This window comes from Dermacentor andersoni, chromosome 2, assembly GCF_023375885.2.
Source record: "Dermacentor andersoni chromosome 2, qqDerAnde1_hic_scaffold, whole genome shotgun sequence".
Classification (NCBI taxonomy): domain Eukaryota; kingdom Metazoa; phylum Arthropoda; class Arachnida; order Ixodida; family Ixodidae; genus Dermacentor; species Dermacentor andersoni.
The window spans coordinates 101,616,778-101,639,559 of record NC_092815.1 but is presented as its reverse complement, the minus strand read 5'-3'; the positions used below and the strand labels follow the sequence as shown (position 1 = coordinate 101,639,559).

General features: G+C 49.1%; 1 protein-coding gene across 1 annotated transcript; it reads right to left on the bottom strand.

The window, feature by feature from the left end:
* Positions 1 to 11,217: 11,217 nt before the first annotated feature.
* On the bottom strand, positions 11,218 to 15,837 carry LOC126541522 (uncharacterized; the record flags this gene model as incomplete). The annotated part of the gene is made up of 2 exons (XM_050188316.3): positions 11,218 to 11,323; positions 14,272 to 15,837. Coding segments are annotated over 2 exons (1,626 nt in total), but the record flags the coding sequence as incomplete, so codon positions are not given.
* Positions 15,838 to 22,782: the final 6,945 nt, after the last annotated feature.

Sequence of the window (22,782 nt, the reverse complement as noted above, 5' to 3'; positions counted from 1 at the left end):
CACTTTGGCCACGTCTCAGATCGCTCTCAAGATACGGCGCCCGCACGGCCGCGGCGTAAGCAGCAGCCACAAGAGAAGAACGCCCCGTTCCTCAGCCTCGTTCCTCGCGCGTGACAGGAGAAGGCGCGCTTCCGGCCTAGCTTCCTCGCTCGCACACGCGAGATTGAGCCGCGTACGCATTTGCACGCGCATACAGCATACCTCGCACGCTTTCACTCGCACATACAGCATACGGCGCGCGGCGACGATTATATCGCCCTTGGGCTTGATGCGGAACCTCACGGCGACGGCGACGGCAGAAATGCGCCTGGAGTGTCCATACAATTTTTACCGATATAAAAAAACGCACAAAGGCTTATACGGTCTGAATGTAGCTGGAAAGGCCCTACAACTGCGTCACATGTGGAAGAGCGCCTTAGTGACAGAAATTCTGATGGGACGCGATAGTTATGCTATAAAGCCCAGACCATACATATGCTTGCGGACGCGCGCGAGGCCGCATCCGAACGCCTATACTCATGCGCAGACGGCGCGGCACGGCCTATAGGCCGTGCCTTTAGGCCGTGCCTTTGTACATATATGCGCCTCGAAACGCGGCGCGATCGCGCGAACAGCTCCTATTTGTTATCGCGTGTTTGGGCTGCCTCGTGTGGACGCGCCCGGGTATATGCAGGTATGGCATGCAGATATGGCGTGGTACAATCAACTTTCAGCGAAGCAGTTTGACATCGTGCGAAGCGCGGCGGGCGCAAGGCGTAGACGTGAGCCAGCGTGCGTCTCTTCAACGTCAAGATCACCTTACCGGACGGCGAAGTTGTTGCGAACAATGCGGTTGCCCCGTAAAACGACAAACCGAAATTTAATTCCAAGAAAAATGACTATACGCTTGACAGAGAAGCATTCACGGCAGCATGGAGAAGTCCCCCTCCCCCCTTTTTTTTTTCCTTTGACGCCAAGCCTTCATCCTGTCAGTCAGTCATGTCGTAAATATTCTTACTCATGCTGCAAACCTTTGTTCATGCTTCCTGTCTGGACTTTCCTTACAATCATAATAATTCTGTAACGTCCGACGTATCATATATGCTACGCTGTTTTGACACTTCACTCTTCTTATTCAAGCACATAAAACTTAACTCATCGCCTGCCGTAGCGTTTTCGATGCACTAGAGAGAGTTTTCAGTTGTGGATAGTTCGGAAGACCAATAAACAACTAGTGAATAACTTATTACTGAAATGACATTAACTTCTTGTTCTTTTCTTTTTTTTTTCTTTTGCAGATTAAAAAGAAATCTTCATGGGCACAAATAAAGGTGAACAATTTCTCATTTTTCATGTAAAACTGCGCTTGGCCGTTGCTGGGCTAAAAAATTAAAAAACAACACATAAAGTATTAACAACAGACGCGGTGCAAATCGGAGCGAAGCAGCTCCGCGCCCGGTTGTTCCTTCACCCCTGGTGAGTCACGGCTCCCATACAAACAGCGCAATCGTGCCGGAAATTAGCTGGCGTAGAAAAAAAGGGGGCTCCTCTGCACCTAATCAGCAAGGGCCGCTGAATCGCTGCCGTCATCAATATATGTTCCGTGGAGCATCTACAACCGTTTTCTCAAACAGCGTATTCATCCATACTGTTGCTTCGTTATTCCGATGTCAAAAAAAGTCACTTCCGTTTTTCTTTTCTGTTTTTCTTTTTTTATTTTGAACATTCGGGGCAGCTCTCACGTCAGCCTTTCAATTTCTGAGACATATACATCGGCCTGCTTCATGTTGTTCAGATCTCGATATACCGAGGACGCACCGACGGTTCGTGACATTTGCTGAGTACTCGTGAGTGGAGCTTTAATACTAATAAGACAGCGCATCCAAGTATATGTCTCCAATGTAAAGGAAACGTCTCCAATTGAAAGGAAAAGAAGCGATTTAAAAAAACAAAAAGTACAGAAAGAAAGCAGATATTACAGTCAACAAATGCGTTGTTATACACACGTCAGTATACTTTGCTTTCCGTCTGCATGCTGTTCTAATTCCCCGGCGTCACCTACGAAACATTTCCTTGGGTGTTTCCAAAATGCCGAGAAAGATAGCTGAAGGTCGGTTGTATTTGCGTGCTTTGCACGCTCATGTGCGCATGCATGGCAGCGCATGTACACGCATTCCTACAGATGTAGACTTTCGTCCATGCGCATGCGCATGACGAAATCGTACTTTTGTAGGAATGCAAGCGTCCGACGTATGCGTGTACGCCGGATGATTCATGCGATAAAGCTTATCGCACTAACACGGCGGCAGCGCTCCTTCAAGGTAGCCAGCTACACTGTGGGCGCTAAAAAAAAGTATGTTTTGCAGGACTTACTCTTACAGCTGAAAGAAGGCCTCCTAGATCAGCTAAACATTAGAAGCAAGTACTCCATAGTGGCAGTAGACGTCAAGGGAGCATCAGCCACGACGCGATCCTCAACCTCGAAGGCACCGGCTGCGGCACTACATGACCTACGCGTACGTCAGAAACTTTCTGACGGACTGCACGGCAACAGTCGGGATCTGCAACATCCTCAGCGAAAGCTTCCTACTTACAAACAGAGACACCCCGCCAAGGGTCGGTCAATCTCACCGCTACTCTTCAGCGTAGCTATGGTCGAGCTAGCCAAACTCCTCGAGACCACAGCAGATCTGCGTCACGCGATGTATGCTCATGACATCACACTCTGGACCAAGCTACGAACACTGGAAGGTAAGAAAGCAGCTTACGAGAAGCCGTACAGACGCCATAGAAAGCTATCTCCGAAACTGCGGACTCCGCAGCGCCCCCGATAAGTCTGAGCACGTCGTGCTGAAAGCAAGAACGAGAGGCTGGCGACTCAGCTACGAAGATCCCGACCCCAGCATCACCAGCAACTGAACAACAATACCAAAGTTCGATACTGTACGAATACTTGGACTCCACATCCACAAGGACGGATCGGGAGCTGCCAGCCTACCGAGGCTACAACGAACCCTTAAGCAACTCACCCACCCCCTCAAGAGGATCTCAAGCCAAAGAAGCGGGCTCAAGGAGCAAGACACGCTAAGAATTATACAAGCACTGCTCACCAGCAGCATCACATACGCCGTACCTGGCTTTAGAAAACGCTGAAATAATAAAGCTCAACATCATGATAAGGAAAGCAATCAAAGTAGCCCTGGGACAAAGTATATAGTCCGCCAGCCGGGCTCCCTTCGCCCCACGCGCTCTCCGCCCCACGGCAGAAGAGGCCGTACCCACCAACTACTCGGCCATATTACAGAACTACAGGCTCGAGCGTCGGGTATACCCTGCACCGCACCCAAAACCTGGCAGAGATGACCTTCAGACGCCTACAAAGCAACACGTGCACTCACGGAACGATAATGCACTTCCTCTAACCGACGCTCCACGACTACCTATGCCCACTTTGAAACATGCCCGACACCCTGACACACTTGCTCTTGGAATGCCCGTGGCAGGAAGGCAGCGAAATGCAACCGGAAATGGATGCGAAACGAACACAACAAGCAAACGAAGACCACCCATTCGAAACGTGGGAGGCCAAGCTCACCCTCGGGTACCTATCTGGAAGACCAACGACAACTAGTCGCCAGGGCCAAGAAGGCAGTCGAAGCCAGAGGGTTCTTGGACTAAGGAGCCTTACCATCGCAGGGGATACCGGGCCTCGTTCGGGGCACTGTTTCGAACTGTAAACGTTTTTTTCTCTCTCTCTTATTCAGTGTGCATATACTTGACAAATGCGCTATATTGCATATAGGGTTCTTATTGGGCACTTCCTCTCGGTGTTTAATGTTTGTGCTGGATCGCAAAAAGAAATTTCCCTTTCTATTTCTTTCTAGCGCTTTGTCACGCTTGAAAAATTCAAGCAGCCCTTTGTAACATCAGTTTCTTAGGGAACTCCCTCATTCACTCTTACGCAAGCGCTTAGAGTACCCCAGATTGAATTGGCATAGTGCTTCACAACAGCGTTCCCCGAATCACGCGTCTGGCTTTGTGACGTAGTACCTCATCGCCTGTTCACCCGCCCACAATCATCAGGTCTCTCCACCAGCCCGGTCCCCCTCCTATACACTGGCGGGCGTCACTGAGCTGGGCGGCCCACATCGGCCAGTTGGCTCTCACCCACTTAGCCGAGGAGCACCTTATAAGGTATTAATCATGACCTTCAATAAAGTCATTTCTCCCTCTCCCGGCAATTAGTACTGCTGCAGTACGCGTACATGCATGCACGCGCGCACGTACGCAAGCGAAAATATTGCTGTCTTTTTTTCTTCTCTTATAGAAACGAAACGAAATAAAAGAGAGAGATGCAGTGTCCCTAGAAAGGGGACGGGGACTCCTCTTCGTAGAGCACAAATATATATATATATATATATATATATATATATATATATATATATATATATATATATATATATATATATATATATATAGACATAAGCGTCGTGACTACAGTAAGTACGCGTCTTAGTGCGGCCACGCGTCACGCTAGATGTCACGCATACCGTAATTTATTCACTGTATCGCAGGGTGATCGCCGGTTACTCGCTATAGTTAAGCTCGCATGCTAGACGACATTTGCTTAGGCATTTACTGCGACGAATTTTAGTGAAACGTTTACTTAGACATGTCTGCTTGATTGCTCTCAACAGACTCAAACTTGCTTAAACGCCGTAAGCGTATTTGACAGGTAGAAATTTGGAGGGGTCACGGTCGCGAGGTCATGAGTATAGGCGGCAGGAAGGAATTCTCGGTCAGGTGCGCGACATGCTCGGCTCTGACAATGTCTTTTTTAACACCTTTCAACGAAGCTGTGAAGCGCCCTTTCATGCATGTGAAGCACTGTGTCCTACAGTATAATATCGGCACGTCAACCTACTGATATTGTAGCGGATCGACAAGAGCACGACATCTTTTTGTTTGTTCTCACCTGGCTTATGCTTTCGCTCCAAAAGATCGCACTCCACTCGAGTGGCCTTTTCGCAGTCACTCGACACGATGTACCGCGGGCAAGCGACCCCTGGAAGCCCCTGCCTGTCTCCGACGAACGGTATACACGGTCGCGACCTGTCCGCGCCCTTTCGCGTGGATTTCGGGCCCCGAGTCTGCTCTTTCATGCAGTCGGGAAAAGATTTGCACCAAGCACATGCTCGACGCGAAGCATCAGCAAGGGCCAAAAACCAGAGCCCGTAGTCACAAAAGGCTATTGTTCGTCGTCGGTGCACAAAGCTGTGAAGGCACTTTTGTCTTTATTGAAGGCGACTGGCCTACGTGAACGCCTTTGACTTGCTCAGGCCCTCCGCGTGCGTGAGCAGCTCACCGCGTCTTTCGTCCCCCTCCCTAACTCTATCTCACCTTTCTATTCCCTCTTTCCCGTCACCCAGAACAGGGGAGCCAACCAGGCGTATCTCTGGTTAACATCCCTGCCTTCTCTTTTTCTTCCCTCCTCCTCCTCCTCCTATCCGTAAGAACGAATTCCAGCCAATCCTGATTTTCCACATATTACCATAACTAATGTGGATATAGCCAATGGCAAAGAGCACTTATGAAGGAAAAGCTTTGTAAATTCGGCTCCAGAGCCCTTTTTGAAGACACGGTATCCTTTGGAGACTTCAGAATGATTTGGGGTTAGTGAGATCTAGGTATTTCTGGCCACTTTGAGCTCGTCCAATTAGACGATTTGGGGCTTTCTGGTGCATGGAAAACAACAAAAAAGGCATCGAAATAAGTTTGAAACGAGAAAGGCGCACAAAGTTAGAGTAGCGCTACGTCGTAATAATGCCTAATTAGTGGGAAAAGATCGAAATTAAACCCAGATACATGCGCACGTTCGAACTGCGCGCGTCTAAAACCGGTGCCGCAAGTGCGACTTTACTCAATGAAAAATATAGGACTATCCCGGACATAGTGCAGACTAAAAATGTGGGCCGATCTCGAAGGCTGTGCAGTCTAAACAATAAACCACGTGGTACACTAATGTGCTCGAGAAGGCGTCGTCTTTCGCCGATGTCGACCGCTGTTGACTCGCCTCTTTTATCATGCCTTCTAATAAGTTCCATGCTGGGAGGGCATCTATCTTATAAACAAGAATGAAACCAACGTTCTTATCAATACAAAATAGAAATACAATACAAGATCACGAACAGTAAAGTATTGAGCAGAAGCCCTGGCGAGATTATTGTCAATTCAAGCGATAGCTTCCAGGACGGTAAAGCCGCTAAGATACGTTGCCAGTAACGCTTATTAGCTAGCTCTGGTAGTTAACGCTAAGAAACACGTGGGTGCTGCGTGGGTGCTGCGTGGATGTTGCGCTGTCTCCACGAGGCTCTCTCTCGACATTGCCTTGAACTTCTGTAGATTCAATGGATTTTTTCTTCTTAAAGAACGAGAAAGCAGCAATCGAATTTCAACGCCAACTTCTGCAGGTTTCGAAAGCGTTATGTTCCACCATTCTCAAGAGAGTCAGTTTGCAACGATTGGTGGGAATTCTGTTCACTTTCACTTATAACTCATCAACGTAGCTGTCGAGGCATAAAAGAATCCGCAAACGCGTTCGCAGGCGCAGCAAGATGTATCGTGTTGTGGAAGATCACGTGTTTAAACATGTAGTATACGTCAAATAAAATTCAATAGCATTCTTCTACCCAAGAATAAAGACTCATTGGTGTACTCACAACACGCACGCGCACTTGTAAACACACACACACACACACACACACACACACACACACACACAGGCACACACGCACGCACACGCACACGCACGCACGCACGCACGCACGCACACACACACACACACACACACACACACACACACACACACACACACACACACACACACACACACACACGGTATAGAGTTGCGGAGGTCGTCAACGTTTTCACCCGCATTACTCACTAATCTCTGTCTTCCCGACGCGCAGGCGTTAATTGAGTGTGCCCTGCCCGTCAGACCTTCACTCACCACTATTTCACGTTGTAAAACGCCAAAGAGGCAAAACTTCAAAAACACAAAGCACTTGAAATTCCTTTCTCTTCTTACGCACGCAGCGTATTTTTCCATATAGAAGTGTCCTAAACAGACGTTTAACTTTTCTGATTGTTTCTGCTTTTCTTGTTAGACAGCACCACATAACGCCACTGTGAATTATTCTCTCCCCGTGCGAAGGAATTCTTCGCACGATAAGAGCAGCTCGTAAATTTCGTAATTCAGCCAAGATTTCTTTTTCGGTCATCTGCAGTGCCTGTCGGGCTCTTTACGTTAGCTCGCCCTCTTTTCTTTTCTTTGTCGTTTCCTCTCTTTTTTCCCAGCTTGATTCTTCTGCCAGTACCCGTATTCCTGAACCCTGCTTTTCTCTGTATGCTCAAGTCAAGACTCATACGAGTTGTCTCATGAGCAGCATAATACAAAACGTAACGACAAGAACACAACCGACACTATGTTCACGGGTGATGCATAACAGAGGCGTCGGACAGTCGAAGCGCGATAGTCATTTCAACCGCTGAAATGTAAGTATGATGTCATGTTTTTGACAAGTGAATGCTCGCATAGTGGCGTCAACGACAAAGTTGCACGAAACACAGTTCACTTCGACTAAAATGCGAGAAGGTTCATTTCACAACGTTGACAGCTTAAGCGCGGTTAAGATTACGGATTATTCTCAAAGGTCGAACGAACAAAGCCTACAGTGTATACAGAGAAAAGAACTTGGAAGTACGCGCACTCGGGACAGCCGTGTTATAACACAATATATAATACGGTAAATGTCACCCAACGGATCTGCTGTCCAGCTAACATGATCATATACATTTCAGAGCGGCAAACTGTTGTAGCTTGCTGCAACTTTACGCTACAGCCTGCCATTGTCCAATACATGGAACTCAAGAACGTTCGTTGGAGAGAGTATACAAGCACTGCGTATGTGTTTAAGACTTCCTCGCTGTGCTTCAACATCGGAAACAAATCGTGCTTGACAGATAATTCGATCCCGATATATATCGCTTTACGTCGTCTGGGGGTGCACACTTTTTGTATTTCCCGTTTTCCGATCACCACTTGGCCCTCTTGCCCTCACGACTCCCTCGAGCTACAATTTCTGAACTTATCGTCACCAACCAAGGTTGTCTTCCTTTGGGATATAAACCAGCAACAAGGCCTTCATTGCCCCTGTGGTGTCTCCAGTGACATGAGGTGCAAAAGTCCGATTACCCAGGAATGGCTTGGAAGCAGACGGCGATGCTAAATACGTCCTGCCAGAGCAACCTCGAATGTGGGACTTATTTTGCAACTCCAAAGAGTAGCAAATAAGCAGTTTGCCCTACATCACAGAACTCGTGAGCAGTTAGTAAATGAAATAATGGAGGACCACCATCAAGTTCACGAAAAAGTACAAATATTTCAGCGGCTGTCAAAACACACCGGCATTGCTGATGTGATGGTGACTTCGCCGACGAGGCTGCCCGGTATACGCTCATGAGAGAAACCGAACAGTTCCGACTACTCAAGAAGAGCCGATGCTGCAAGAAAACTTTTATTTCCTGGCTAAAACTATGGCACATATTGGCCTTCTCCTGACATCTCCTGACACACGCCGCCTCTGGATCGGGATGGCGTGTAGCACAAATAGTTACTCGTTCCTGACTGTAATGGGTGACATGTCTATATGCTCGAATTTTGTGGTATAGCGAAGAGACAGTTGAGCATCTTCTAGGGGCATTTTTCCTTATAATACGGATTTCAGCAAAGACCTCTTCGGACAGCATTAAACCGACTCAACTCAAGACCGTTTCTGCAGACGAAGATGTTTTGGCCATGGCCTTCCGAGTTGCTGGCATAGAAAGCAACAAGGCGATTACTGCAGTATACTTCAAGTCGACGGAGAGAGAGAGAGCGACAGAGTAAAGGGGAAAGGCAGAAAGGTTAACCAGAGAAAAAGATGCGGTTTGCTACCCTGCGCTGGGGAGAGAGGAGAGGGGGAGGTAAAGTGATAACAAAGTAGAGATAAAGAAAGTCAGATCACTACGGCGGCTAAAGAGCTGGTGCTCCCCTTCACGTGTGAGCCTGAATAGTTCTCTTTTATTTCCCCTTTCTTTTTCCTTTCTTGTCGTTATCCTCTTCCCCCAGTGCAGAGATACTAGTAATTCAGACGTGTGTCTGACGGTCTTCTACCACGCTTTTCCAGTTTCCTCTGTTTCTGCCTCTCAGCTTGCTACGACAAGTCGCGCTCTCATAAAATAAACAGTATCACCGAAGTTGCTGTACACGTCGTGAGAGAAACAATAGCATTCGCAAAGTAGCAGGACCCAAGGCGAGGCGTGAGGGACCTTATCCGAGTGGCCGGGAGTCGGAAATGAACTGGGGAAAGGCACCGCAAGGCACCCTCAAACAAATACGTATGCTAGATTACGACACGAAACCATCGCCGCACATGGATCGCGTCAAGACAGTGAACTGTTCGACCTACCGCGCTCATCTCAGTCGCAGAACTCATATAGACACGTGTCTGAAACACGCGTTTAGGCTTGGTTTTCCTTCACTGGGTGACGCATGTGCACTGCGGAGCAGTGGCCAAGCTTCGGATGGTATTAGGAAAGAAGTTTCGTTCAATTTTTGTTTCTTCGTGTCCCTTAATTTATCCGAAACCAAACTCGTGTATCGTCTCTGTAAAACATACCTTACATGCCAGAGTGAACCTTTGGCGCTCTGCAGTCGCAATATACGCTTGGGCACCGCACAGCACGGTCTCTGCGTCGTATCACTTTTTTTTTCCCCCGACTGTTATATTTTTGTATGCTCCAACTATAGTCGTCATAGCGCGCCACACTATGCAAAACGACGCCCGTTTCTCCCGTGAGCACTTCCTAAGTGAGCTCGAACTTCAATGACATTGCGAGTGGCCTACAATGAGGAAAAAGAGGTTAAATAAAGCCACAGTTGTGTGTGCTTTTCATTACCTCCAACGTGGCTAGTCCTCCTCGTGGAAATGAGCCACGATTTGAGGCCACATAAAAAAAAAAGAAGCGGCCACTCGGCCTCCTTTGTCTCCTACGCGGTAAAGTAGTTTAAACCCACCAACATACGTCACCGTTAATGTAAGTTGGCCAGAGCACCGTCACTGTCATATATACCTGGTGTTTCAGCGAACACTTTCAAACATATTTTTTCAATTGCCTGTGGCAGATAACAGTGTTCTAGTGCATGAGCTCGTCTACTCGAAGAGGCGGGCATTACTTGCACAAGAAGTTGAAATACATTATCGACTAATTAACAAACATTCATAATTAAGTGATTAACTAATCACCTTATGGCATATTGCAGTTTCCTCATTTCAAGACGGCTTATGCCAGAGGGCTACTTGTTTCGAACAAATTTATTGAGATCCCCCGTGCCCCTGGAGCCGACAGAAATCATCAACAGCAATGTCTCTAGAAAAAGCACCGTGTTTTAAAAATTAGGACGTTTTGCTTGCCAGTTCAGCATGTTCTAAGTCGGCTGCTACTTGTTCACTGCGCCTGAGGACACTTCATAGTTAATATAGTGCTTACGGATCCTAGAAAAGGAGGGTGCTCAATTTCAAAAAAAAAATTGTCTGCTTGGAAAACTATCGTTATACAGTTTTCTTGCCCATGCGCGACTTTAACCAGCCAAACATATAGAGCAGAGAACTGTCACTATGTCGGCGACACCAACAGTGGATGTCCTCTCCTCCTCTTAATATTTTCCTCCCCTTTCTCCCTCGCGCAGTGCAGGGTGTAGCCAACCGGGCTTATAGTCCTGGATAACCTACCTCCCTGCCTTTCAACTACCCGTCTCCTGCCTCTTATAAAATGCCGAACAGCCTCCAGTACCACGCTTAACTTCTTTTACCCGATAGCGTGTTCACAGTTCTGTCTATACGGCGGCGCGAACATAGCGCGAGCCACTGCAGACTTCAGTGCCCGCGCTCTGGCGATATTCGTAATTGGCTGGAGCACCAATATGAGGAGCGTAAGGTCCCGCCTTCGGCAATGATTAATGACGCCTTCGTTTCTTCAAACCACCGGAGTTCGCTTTACGTCTGCGGACGGCGCACGGCTGGAGAAAGTTTTGGTAAGCGGCTCGCTGTAAAATCCAGAATGTAGCAGCGCTCCCCCTCGCCCACATTTCCGATCACGACTCCCGGCACTACGAACACAGAGAAAAGAAGCACCATGTTGTCATGATGACGATGATAACGACTAGGTTGTTTATTTCGAACAGTTAACGTATGGCGCTCTTGTGTTCGCGCTGCTGTGCACGTTCCATCAGCCTTCTTCTTACCTGCAATTCGTCGAAAAGCCCGAAAAGTACAAATGAAACAGAGAAATATAGGTGGACCGACAGTATACGTTATTTCGGCAACACAAATTAGTTTAGTACGCTAAAAGAAATTACCCACTCGCCGTAAAATCTATACGTCTACGGAAATAAGTGACTCACTTGTTGGGTTAGTATGCGGTCCCTCCCAGTTCCTTTCTCTTCCGCAGCGCCCCAACCCCCTTTCCCTTTCTATAGTTCCATTATTATGTAGCTAAACTCCGGTTTGCGTACCGGCCTTCATGTGGTAGCTCATACTTCTGTCACACAAGCCCTTTCCATCGCAACGTTTCCTACAAAAATTACCTTATAATTTCTGTATAGATTGGGGTGCGTTCGTTAAGCTACCATAGCAATGGTGGCTAGTACATGGACTTGTCTAGCCTTCGTGCTGCGTTAGAGACACATACACAAACGGCTATTAACAAAGTAAAATATACTATAGACAGTGGTCACAACGAACGTGATGCGCTAGAGGCAGCCATAGCACTAAAGTTCCCTTCTTGCGCGGTCTGCGGAGGCTGTGATTGTGACGTGTGCCGCCTTGGAATTTTTCACGGCGATTCCCGTTTCTATACTCGTCTTTCTCCCTTCCTATCCAGTTAAATCCCTTTTCGCCCGTGCAGGGTAGCAAACCGGACTCTTTGTTGGTTAACATTCCTGCCTTTCCTTTCTGTCGTCAATGGTCACTGCCGAGCACGAGGACACGTGTTCGATCGCCGCGCCTGTCGTACCCTGATCGTGTTGGAGCGCAACAACATCTCTATACACTGCAGTGACCCTAATTTTCACCTCAATTAAGTTAATGAACGCGAGCAGCGGTCGTACGTTTGGAGACTCCACGTGACTTTGAGAGTACCACGTGACGACCGTCCTAGATGTCAGTCAGCGGCGTGTCGTCATCAATGCCACCGTCTGCCCCGTTGTGACCATCGTGCCGTCGTCGTTGACCGGGAGCCGTTGTCGTGTGTCACGCCTTCGCTGTCGTCGTCTCGTCGTTTCATGCAGCGCGTGTCCTTGTGTTTGTGTCATCTTTTTAATGGGTCCTGCCTAAACCAATTAAGGCGTGATTGAATGAACTAACGGCCAAGATCCGCGGTCCTTCGTCTTATATGTCTGTTGTTCGCCGTGAAATGCAAATGTACTTCGAATTAGCAGCATGGTAAAAGAAAAATACACCAAGTGGTCTAAATTAATCTAGAGCACTCAAATATCTCGTATATCCTCAGCGTTAGTTTGGGACGTTAAAGTAAATCAATGAATTAATCAATTAATCGTCATTGAGCTCGACCTCAATTGCCTTTTTTCGAAAGCGATCACATCAAGGCAAAATTAGGTTCGTACTCAATGGTCACTGAGGCGCTTGACTTGATAAAACTGTGCACTAAGAATCGCTAAAACGTTCCGAAGCACTAAGCTGTAGTTTCAAAAATGTCCGGTCATACATGTAAAGTACCGAGCAACCGTCGTGCTTCTATAGAATATCTTCATTCATTTTAACGTTATCAGATGTGTTACAATCCTGATTCTTAGTCACAGTTTGGTATCTTAGTGATGTGGTAACATATTTTGGTAACGTTCGTGATTACGCCTCGCGGTTGACGACGCGTGTTTATGAGCTTGTACAACTGGCATTGACTCAGACACGATTGAATGTGCCCAGGTGACAGGGTGTTTAAGGAACTAGTTCTGAAAGCGCTGAGCACTTGAGGTCTACCTTTTATGTAAAGACGAGTCCATCTATGTCGTTGTATGTTTTGCTTCTCTTATTTACTTCCAATCTCGTATTGCTTGTGAATACAAAAAGCACTCACGGTGAGCACCATGCGAATTTGCAATAAATATGAATATTTTCCTTCTTCATCAAAACTTTCAATATATTACATGGCATTATCAATCGACTTGGTCTGCTGTACGGTAACACGGATAACGAGATCAGATGATAACGAAAGGAAAGAGAACTGCGCACCAGGATGTTTGTACATATGTTACGCACAAGTATGAAGTGTATAATGATCATGCATCTAAACACTCTTGGGAAGGAGGGGGGAGGGGGCACGAAGTCTAAATTGTAGGGCTTCTGAGGAAAGCATATATATATATATATATATATATATATATATATATATATATATATATATATATATAAGAACAGAGTGCTCGGTGCATGGCGCAAGCCTTCGTTATAGTTCTGGTGACTGAAGCTTTTAAAGCATACAGAAAACGAAAGCCTCCCCTTTACGAAGAGTGTCATCAAGTGGCAATATAGTGTGAATTACTAATGTTGGCAACAATAATTAAGAGTCCTAAACTTCGCTCGCGTCATGTGTATAAAGTGCGGTCCGTTCTCAATGGTGGCAACGCCTATAGACAGACATCTCTATATGCATAAACAGTCTCTCATGTCTCTGTGACCTATCGCAGCTGTATCTCACGGCTAAATACTGAGTCAACCGTAAGAGATAGTACATCCAGTGCAGGCCATTCACTATCGGCTCCGATCAATAGAAATCACATGCCAGTGCTGTCCGCTAATCTGGCAGGCACCTAATGTGATGATAGTCCCCTTCCACAGCGACGTCTGTGTTGACTGCAGAGCGAATTAAACTGCACTTCGTCCTTTACAAGTTACGACTAATTCGTAGAACCAACCAAAGAGGGCTGTTTTCGAAGTCTGCGTCCACGTGTCAGCGCCGTGATCAATGACCTAAACGCACACGCTTTGTCTCCACGTTAGTTTAGTCGCAGACAGTCTGATCTCAGCACATGCAATTAATAAATCTCGCCGCTTGTTCTCAAACGGCTAAGTGTGTTCACAGTCACGCTCCCGTCCGCGTTTTCATAGAAGCAGCGCGACAATTCCAAGCGTACACGCGCGCACCTCACAAAGGCTTGGGAGAAGAAGCGCCTACCTCAAGCCGGGCGTCGTGCGGTTTGGGCCTGGCCAGTGACGAGTAGAGGCCGAGCAGGTGGGCGGCCGCCGACGGAGACATGGACTGCGGATCGTCGAGCAGGGAGCCCGCTGCAGCCGCGGCGGCAGCCGCCGCAGCCATGGCCGCGTGTCCCGCGTAGCCCGGAGGCAGACCGGACTCGACCGACTTGAGGAACGGATTGAACGCGAACAGCGAAGACGATGTCGACACGGGCGGAACTGGCGGCGCGGGCCCCAGGTGTTGCCGACAGTTGGGGTCGGCCGCACCTCCGGCGTACGGCGAGCCGCAGCCGCACGGCATCAGGTATGACAGTCCAGCTGCCGAGTAGAACGACGCTGCGGCAGCGGCTACGGCGGCTGACGACGTCGTTGGGACGTACGGCGACGCGTACGAGGGCGGCAGGAACGCCTTGAACGCGGGGGGCGCCGCGGGGTCCGACGTCGGGGTTGTAGACGCCGAAGATGCGGGGGGCGACGACGAGGAGGCGGTCGCCAACAGCGAGGACGGAGAACTCAGCTTGCGGCCACCGGAGCCGATGACGACGTCATCGCACGATGACGGCCGGTTGTTGTTCTCTTCCGTGTGGCAGGACCTCGGAGAGGTGGACCGCGCCTGCGACGGTGACGGAGCTGGCGACGGCTGCTGATGCTGCTGCAGCGAGGCCATGGCGGCCGGATGCTGCGGAAACGGAATGGCGATCCGCGGATGCGGTGAGAAGAGAGAGCGCGGCAGGCCCGCGGCCAGGCCGAGGTAGTCTCCTGGACCCGGGATGTACGGCAGGGCAAAGGGAAAACGGTGGTGGTGTGCGTCCTTCTTCAGCATGCTCTTAGGCTTCCGGCGCGGCTTGTACTTATAGTCCGGGTGCTCCTTCATGTGCAGTGCCCTGAGTCGCTTGGCCTCCTCAATGAAGGGCCGCTTGTCGGACTCGGACAGGTGCTTCCACTCGGTGCCCAGCCGCTTGGAGATCTCAGAGTTGTGCATCTTGGGGTTCTCCAGCGCGATCTTGCGTCGCTGGGCACGCGACCACACCATGAAGGCGTTCATGGGACGCTTGACGTGCGAGTCGGCGGACGACGAAGAGGACGACGACGAAGAAGGTGCCGACGTGAGCGGCGCTGGACGGAGCGGCGAGGGGCCTCCTCCGACGGAGGTCGGCGGGATAGACGACCGCGCACCCAGGTCGCCGAGGGGGCCACGGTCCAAAAGGGACAACGGGATGCCGTGCGGTGCGCCCGAATCCCTCGGCGTCGCCGGCGGGGGCAGAGCTCCGTACGGAAAGCGATAGTCGAAGCCCGCGAACGGGAACGCGGCCGACACGACGGATGCAGGGTAGGACGCAATCTTGACGCCTTGCACGTGGGGCTCCCGCGAAGCGGGATCCGCGCACACACAGAAGCAAATTGCCAACACACACAACGTTCTCGGAGCAGGAACGCCCCAGCCTCGTAGTCCTCGGATCGAGGCCGCGGCGAGCGGTGTGGGGGTTGCCTCGACAGGCGGCTCCGCTGCTACGTCAAGCCAAAGGGGCGTTGAACCGCGGTTGAGTCACTGTCGTCATCGTAGCCGGTGGACAGGTGATGCTGACTTTCATGCCGGAGCTGGGCTGGGGTGTCTCTGTCTGTCTTTCAGAAATGTCTTGGCGCGAGCAGTTCTAAGAGGCCTCGGCTTTTGCCTCGCCGTGCACGCGCGCTGCGCAGGTGGGCTCGGCGAGCCGCTGGCGGGAACCGCTCACTGAGTCAAGAGCAGACCGGCACGCGACCGGCGTCTGTGCAGCGTCCACGGAGCGGAGGCAGCGGACGACGTGTGCGACTAGTCGACATCGCGGCGTCACTCCAAAGCCAAAGCAGCAGGGTGAGAAAGCAGAAAGGGTGGTGGGGAAGAGGAAGGCACCCCCACGACGCGCGCGACGCTCGTGCCACTACCACAGTCGCCGCCGACGCTGCCGGTTGCTCCTGCAGCCACCGACGAAACAAGCCAGGGATCCCCGCGTACGAGGCGCAATGAAAAGGGCGGGAGAAAAAAAAAAATAAAGAAGGAAAGCGCCGCGTCACCGACGGCGGCGAAAACAAACGCGGAATCCGGCGAGATTCGCGCCGCTCTCTCTCCCACCGCACGCACCGCGCGCGCAGATTGATTCTCTTGGAGCGTCGCTTTGTTATTGGCCTGTTCAGCCGTCGGGAGCCGGTCGCGCCTGACGTCACAGGGTCGGCGGGGCCAATCATGTCGAGTGGCTCAAAGGGCGGGATTGAAGGCGCCGCCACACAATGCCATTGGGTTTTTCAGGAGAGGGAGCAAATATAAGAAGGAGAACCGGCAAGAAAGGAGGAGAAGAAGAAAAAAAGAAACGCGGCGCGCGCTCGGCGCTCGCCGGCACGCGCCGGAGCAGCTCTCGCAAACGATCGACGGCGAGCGGCGCGCTCTGGGATGCACGCGTGCCACTTGGGTGGCGCTACCTCGTCGAGGCGTGCTTCGAATGAAACTGTTGCACCGAAAATTTTGTTGGTGTTCTCTCCCATCTAAAACGCACTCAGACAGCTGGCACAGTTGAAGATAAGAAATATGATGCTTCCGTGAAAGATAGTCTGGCCGCTACAAACCTCAAGAAGAAAAGGCGTGTACGGAATTTAGAGGTGGAATAACTTTCTTCATTAAACTAGCTGCACTGAACTTCTTGTTAGAAGAACTGCTTCAGGTTATGCTGCGCCAAGATTGCCCCGTTTTCTGTGACACTGGGCTGGCGCCCTACTTTAGCGGCACCCATAAGGGCATTCTTCATTCTACTCATCTACAAAACCTCCTCATATATACTTTGACCGAGGAGCAGACTCACAGCGTGATTTTTTTTTTTTTTTCCGACTCCCTCCCACGTCAGTCTTTCCTATTCCAAGGAGCTACCAACTGAACGCTACCTATTCGGCGATATGCTCCGGTACTAACTTCTCACATGTGCACCGCAGGGTCATGCGTTTTTCGTATTGGATAGACACCAACGCTCTAATGTATCTTGTCTCCTTTCACGAAAGTTTGCTTTTTTCTTTCGTTTCCAGCAAGACTATACATCTCAGAGACAAAGACCCATGGGCGACGTGCAAATCTCGTGTTACTGAAAGTTACAAAGCGGAGAGAAAGATATGCGAATAAATTGGAGTTGAAAGCTACGTATATAGACAGACGGTGAGGTACAGACGCGAAATCGTGCATTGAGGTATGATACTCATACAGAGCATCATTAATGCTACGATGCCTATTCAGCATTATCAAGACAGAGGAGAATTCGCAAAACTGGAACGCAGTTTGTCTTCATGAATAAAGCTGCGTGATGGCGATCGATGCACTGGCTTGGAGAGTCACATGCAAATGTGGTCCATTTTCCACTAAAAAAAAAAAAAAAAAGATCCCACATAAGGACAACTATACACGATCGTCATTCAGCCTATAGAGAAAGAAAGAGAAAACAATTGTTAGACAATCTGAGTACATTTTGAATGCCTTACAAACTGCGAGGCCGTTGCTATAGCCACTTTGATGCCCGTCAACGGCAGGTGATGATTCGCAACCCCTAAATTTTCCCCGCCACTAGATCGCTAAACAAAAGGCTCGTCCTTCATTCATACAACGTCCACAATAGCCGACGCCGTTGTAACAAGCCACACACCCGCCTCTCCTGCGCGGGTGGGGAAACCATGCATGCTTTCACGCAATGTTAAATATCTCCCCTCTCTTTCCTTTATGTCTTGTCGTTCCTTACTGTGCATACACTTTTTTCTTTTCCGCGCGAAGGCAAACAAAACCCACCCCGCGAGCTGTGCAAGCTCACAGGCACCACGTATTCCTTCCGCTATTTGACCACGGGAGAGGTGCGGACGGAGTGAGGCCACAATGCGTAGATTGTCAAGCCGCCACCCCTGCGGTGTTTGCACGCCAACGCCCACGCAGTATCGACTCGGTCATCATTTCGTATTGGCTTCCTTTATCTCCCTTTTTTTTTTCTTCGTGTTTTCTGGTATGTCATTCTTCTGATTTCTTTTCTGAGGACTTCGCTTCGATAGACAATCGGCGATCTCGAGAGAGGAATGAATGTAACCTCTCCCGATTCTAAATTCTCTGCTCCTCTTTAACCAACCCCCCCCCCTCCCCACATTTTTTCCCTTTCTTTTTCCTTCCTGGGCTTTTTATTTCTTTTTGTTTAGTTTTCTTTTTTTAAGCCTTAGTCCCAAACGCGCGAATCACTTTTACTGGCCTCCACCTGTCCATGGATAGACAGATGCAGAGGCATGCATACGTTTTCTAAATTTTAATTTTAGGCTGAAGTGCAATGTTATCAGAAAAGATTCCATGTCGATTTGAATGCTATAACACACAAACACGTAAGAGCGAATACAAACCGTGGATGAGAAAGGAAGAGATAGAGAAAAGGAAAAGAAAAGGCAGTGATGTTAATTAACCAGAAAAGCGTCTCGTTGGCTACGCCCTGCGTTAGGTAACCACACATTTTTACAAGTTTGGTACATCAGGTTTGCATGCACTTCCGTTGAGCGACTGGATCCGTTCAGGAGGGGGCCCACCGGGAAGCCATATATATATATATATATATATATATATATATATATATATATATATATATATATATATAATATGTACGACGGCTTGACGCTGTACCTGTTAATGTGCGAAAGAGGGAGAAAGGAGGCATATAAAGGCAGGGACGTTAACCAGAGGCAGTTCCAGCTGACTAACCTTCCCTGGGGGGGGGGGGGGGGAGATAAGTCGGGGGATAAAATAGGAAAGAGAGTGTAAGGTGGAGAGAGTAAAGCCCCTGAAACTTCGTAAAGTAGTGCCACTCTCCTCCTCCGCCCTCACTCCTCCTCGTTTCTCCTCTCTTTCACGCTCCCTCCTCGACCATGGCGCCGCCTACGATGCTCGAGCGCAGCAGACGACCTTTCGCAGAGTGAATGCACGCATAGCAAGGCAGTGCTCTTTAGGCGTTCACGTTGGCTTTCCAGCTCCACGTAACTTCGTGTACAGCATAGAATTTCTAGTCGGATGCTTATACAGATTCGGTAACGGCGGCTTTTGCTTCATTTTTTGATAACTATTTCTTAAAAAAGTATCTGAAGGAGTGTTAACGCTGTGCGTTGACGACTGCGAATGTATCGCGTGCCCTACAATTAGGTACGCAACATTTGTCAAGGGCCTGTAGCAAGATCTTGTGAATGGTTGTAAATAACACGTTTACCATCGAATGGCAACCTCTTGGCTTCCAGCAAGCCCTCAGCCCAAAGAATCCGCGCCGCCCTTACCACGTGAATTCGCGGCGCGTATCAGCTATGACGTACAAAGGCTGACGGAGATCACTGCTCTGGAGGTTCGAAAGTGTATTACAAACTACAGTGCCGCCAACGTGCGTGCTTGCCAATCTAAGCGCGCGCAAAGCCTCAGAGGTGGGCGCTGGTGCTATTATGTTTCTCGTGTCTCAACGCCGACAGAAATACCGCGGCCGATCATCGAGTCGCGACTGTGCGTACACAAGAAAATAAAATGAGTTTTTAGCATTCGTGCGCGAAGCGGGAGCGCGATAACAATGCTTGTCTCAATCTCAAACAAGACCACTGTGGCCTTCAGTAATTTTTTCAGCTTAATGACTTATCACGAATAACACTTCATCGTGCGTTGGTTCGTCCGTTTACTAAGTGACGTACTTCTCGCGAACCGAGTTGCACTGAGGTGCATGCATTGAGGACGGTTGCACTCCCTTCTAAGTAACATTTGCGAGACATGACTTTATTAGTGAAGTCATGATCGCGCAAAGAATCCCCCCGCCATGACGCGGCCGAAATTGCGGCAAGTGAAATGATGTGTTATCCATAGGTTAAAATGATATGAAACGGCATTCGAGTTGTAAGTCAACAGCTTATTTTCACATAGATGCATTACAGATTTGCTTTTGCAGTCACAAGTCCGTGTGCACCATTTATTGTGTCATTGCGTAAATAAACGCACCAGCGTAAGAGTCCTACAGCAAGCGCGTCTCAATTAGGCATAGTGACTGTAGAAACTAATAGTGGCATAGATGAGCAAGCGAACGACTATATGAGCGCGCGAACTAAACGAGCGAGCAAACGACTAAACGAGCGTGCGAACGAACGCGCAAACGACTAAGCACGAACGACGACTAATCCAGCCAGGGAACGGGCGGGCGACCGCACGTTTTCTTTGCGAGTGCTCCACCGCCGCATCTTAAGCTTCGCACACTTTAAAGCTCACGCGAATTAGCACATACGTCTCAATTACCTATGATGCGGTCGCTCGACGACGAACGCACCGCGTAACATGGTTTCGGGAGAGCACGCACGCTTTTCATCGGTGCCTCTGTATCGCAAATCCACCGGGCGACCGCCAACGAGGAACACGAACAAATGTGGCAAACAAAGCTAGTCTATCTGAAGAAGGCTAGTAAGTAACCACAAAAGGCAGAGAGTTGCTCTCCTGAGGCGCATTCATGATATGAGACTGAAATTTTATCAAAAGGACTGCGCTGAATATTAAAAATTTCGTAATCACGTCATCGCACGCAACCTCGCGTGCCCGCGAATTCAAGCCGGTTGGCGTTCAAAACGATTAAGCGCACCAAATATGACTAACACGACCACGTAGTGCGCATATAAGCAAAGCAGACGTTGCGTAAAAATCATGTTAAAGCGTGCGTACAAATGACAACACGCACAGTGAACTGTGCAATATCTACTACGTTATTGCCCGCAGCACAATACGCAAGCCTGGCACATACAATACTCTGAGAGAGCCACAACTTACATCACATAGTCGCGCGGAGGAAGTTGGTCGGAAGTTTTCCCTCCCGATTCGGTAAGCCATGTCTTTCTTCTTAACCCGTTGCGCTTACCGGACGGTATCGCGAACATATTCTTGCCTTTGCTAAAACTATATTGGCATCCAAACGCGCAGCAGGTCATGGTAACAGAAAATGACGCGAAGCGACGTCGCACTTGCCACAAAACATCCTTCAAGGCGTTCACAAGATCAAAACAACACAGAATAGGAACAGAAGGAATGCCGCCAACAAGCGCCGCTTCTCGAGCAAAGATGGCACTGAAGCGCGACTGTAAACAAACAAAGCCGGCGCAAGGGGCCACGTGATGCCTCTAGGCCAATAGCGACGCGGCGTCGGCTTCGGCCAGAGCGCTGGAGGAGGAGGCGGCATTCTTCAAAGCGTGGCACTACTTTACGAAGTTTAAGGGGCTTTAGGAGAGAGAAAAGGGAGACGAGCACTAACCAACCGCGGATACACTATAGAGTATAACGTGGCGGCGCTCTTCAAGTATATCGTGAAGGCCCGTAGACCGCAGGAACCTTGGTAACGCGACCTTCGGTGCGGTTGTTCTTTGGGCGCCCTGACCTAAAGCTTTTGGTTCTGATAGTGGACGATTGTCCAATTGGTCCAGCATGCTACACACCACTTGTCGCTGGGTGATATCGCTGGCAGACACAGATAATGTGTGCGAGCGCCTCATCGCTGCTGCATGTGTCGCACGTGGGACGCTGTTGGCCATTCCATGATAATGAGCGAAACAATCTACCTAATCTATAGGCGCCTCGCCGGAAGCACCACAGGGGCTTCTTTCTATTTATGTTTTTTCTAATGCACGTTTTTCGTCTCTCTCTCTCTCTCTCTCTCTATATATATATATATATATATATATATATATATATATATATATATATATATATATATATATATATTTCCTCGTGGTCCCTTTTCCTGAAGAAAAGGACGATGAGTGACAGTGTTCCACGGGGGGCCTGGAATAATCCGTTCCACACCTATCAGTTGCCTTAATCCGGCGCCCTGACTTGATCTACGTTTGGTGACACACCAGCGTTCATAACGGATATACGAGATGCTTAGCTAGAATATTTGCCGTCCAAGCATGTCAGGCGGTTCCCGCCTGATGCAATTCACACCGCCAGGATTGGTGGTGGTGGTGGTGGAGGAAGCGAAAGGGAGAATAGCAATTGAGATGAAAGATAGTTAGTGGAGAGGGAAATACGCGGTAAATGTGTGCACGTGCGTGGACAGCACCACGGTATTAGAAGCAGTCGTACGAGCCAGCTAGGCGTTCTCGAAAAGCACGGAGCTGCCTTCACTGCCTTCTGGGCCGATGATCGGTGGGGACGGTGCTCCGATACCGTCTGCGCGGACAGTGGGCGATCGTCTACTCACCCAAATGCGTTAAAGGTTGATTGTCTTTGTATGTCAAATCGACCACAGTGGGGAATGAAAGGTGTCGAAAAACAAAACAAGAGAGGACTGAATGGCGACTTTGGTGAAGTATAGCCTGAATGTTAGCGGAATCCTGAATATTTTATTTACGTCGCGTAAATATCTGCTGTACATGCAGTGGTTGAGCAAGCGTACTTACAGTATACGTATACTAACCTAACTTCCAATCCAGATGCTAGAAAAGGAAGATA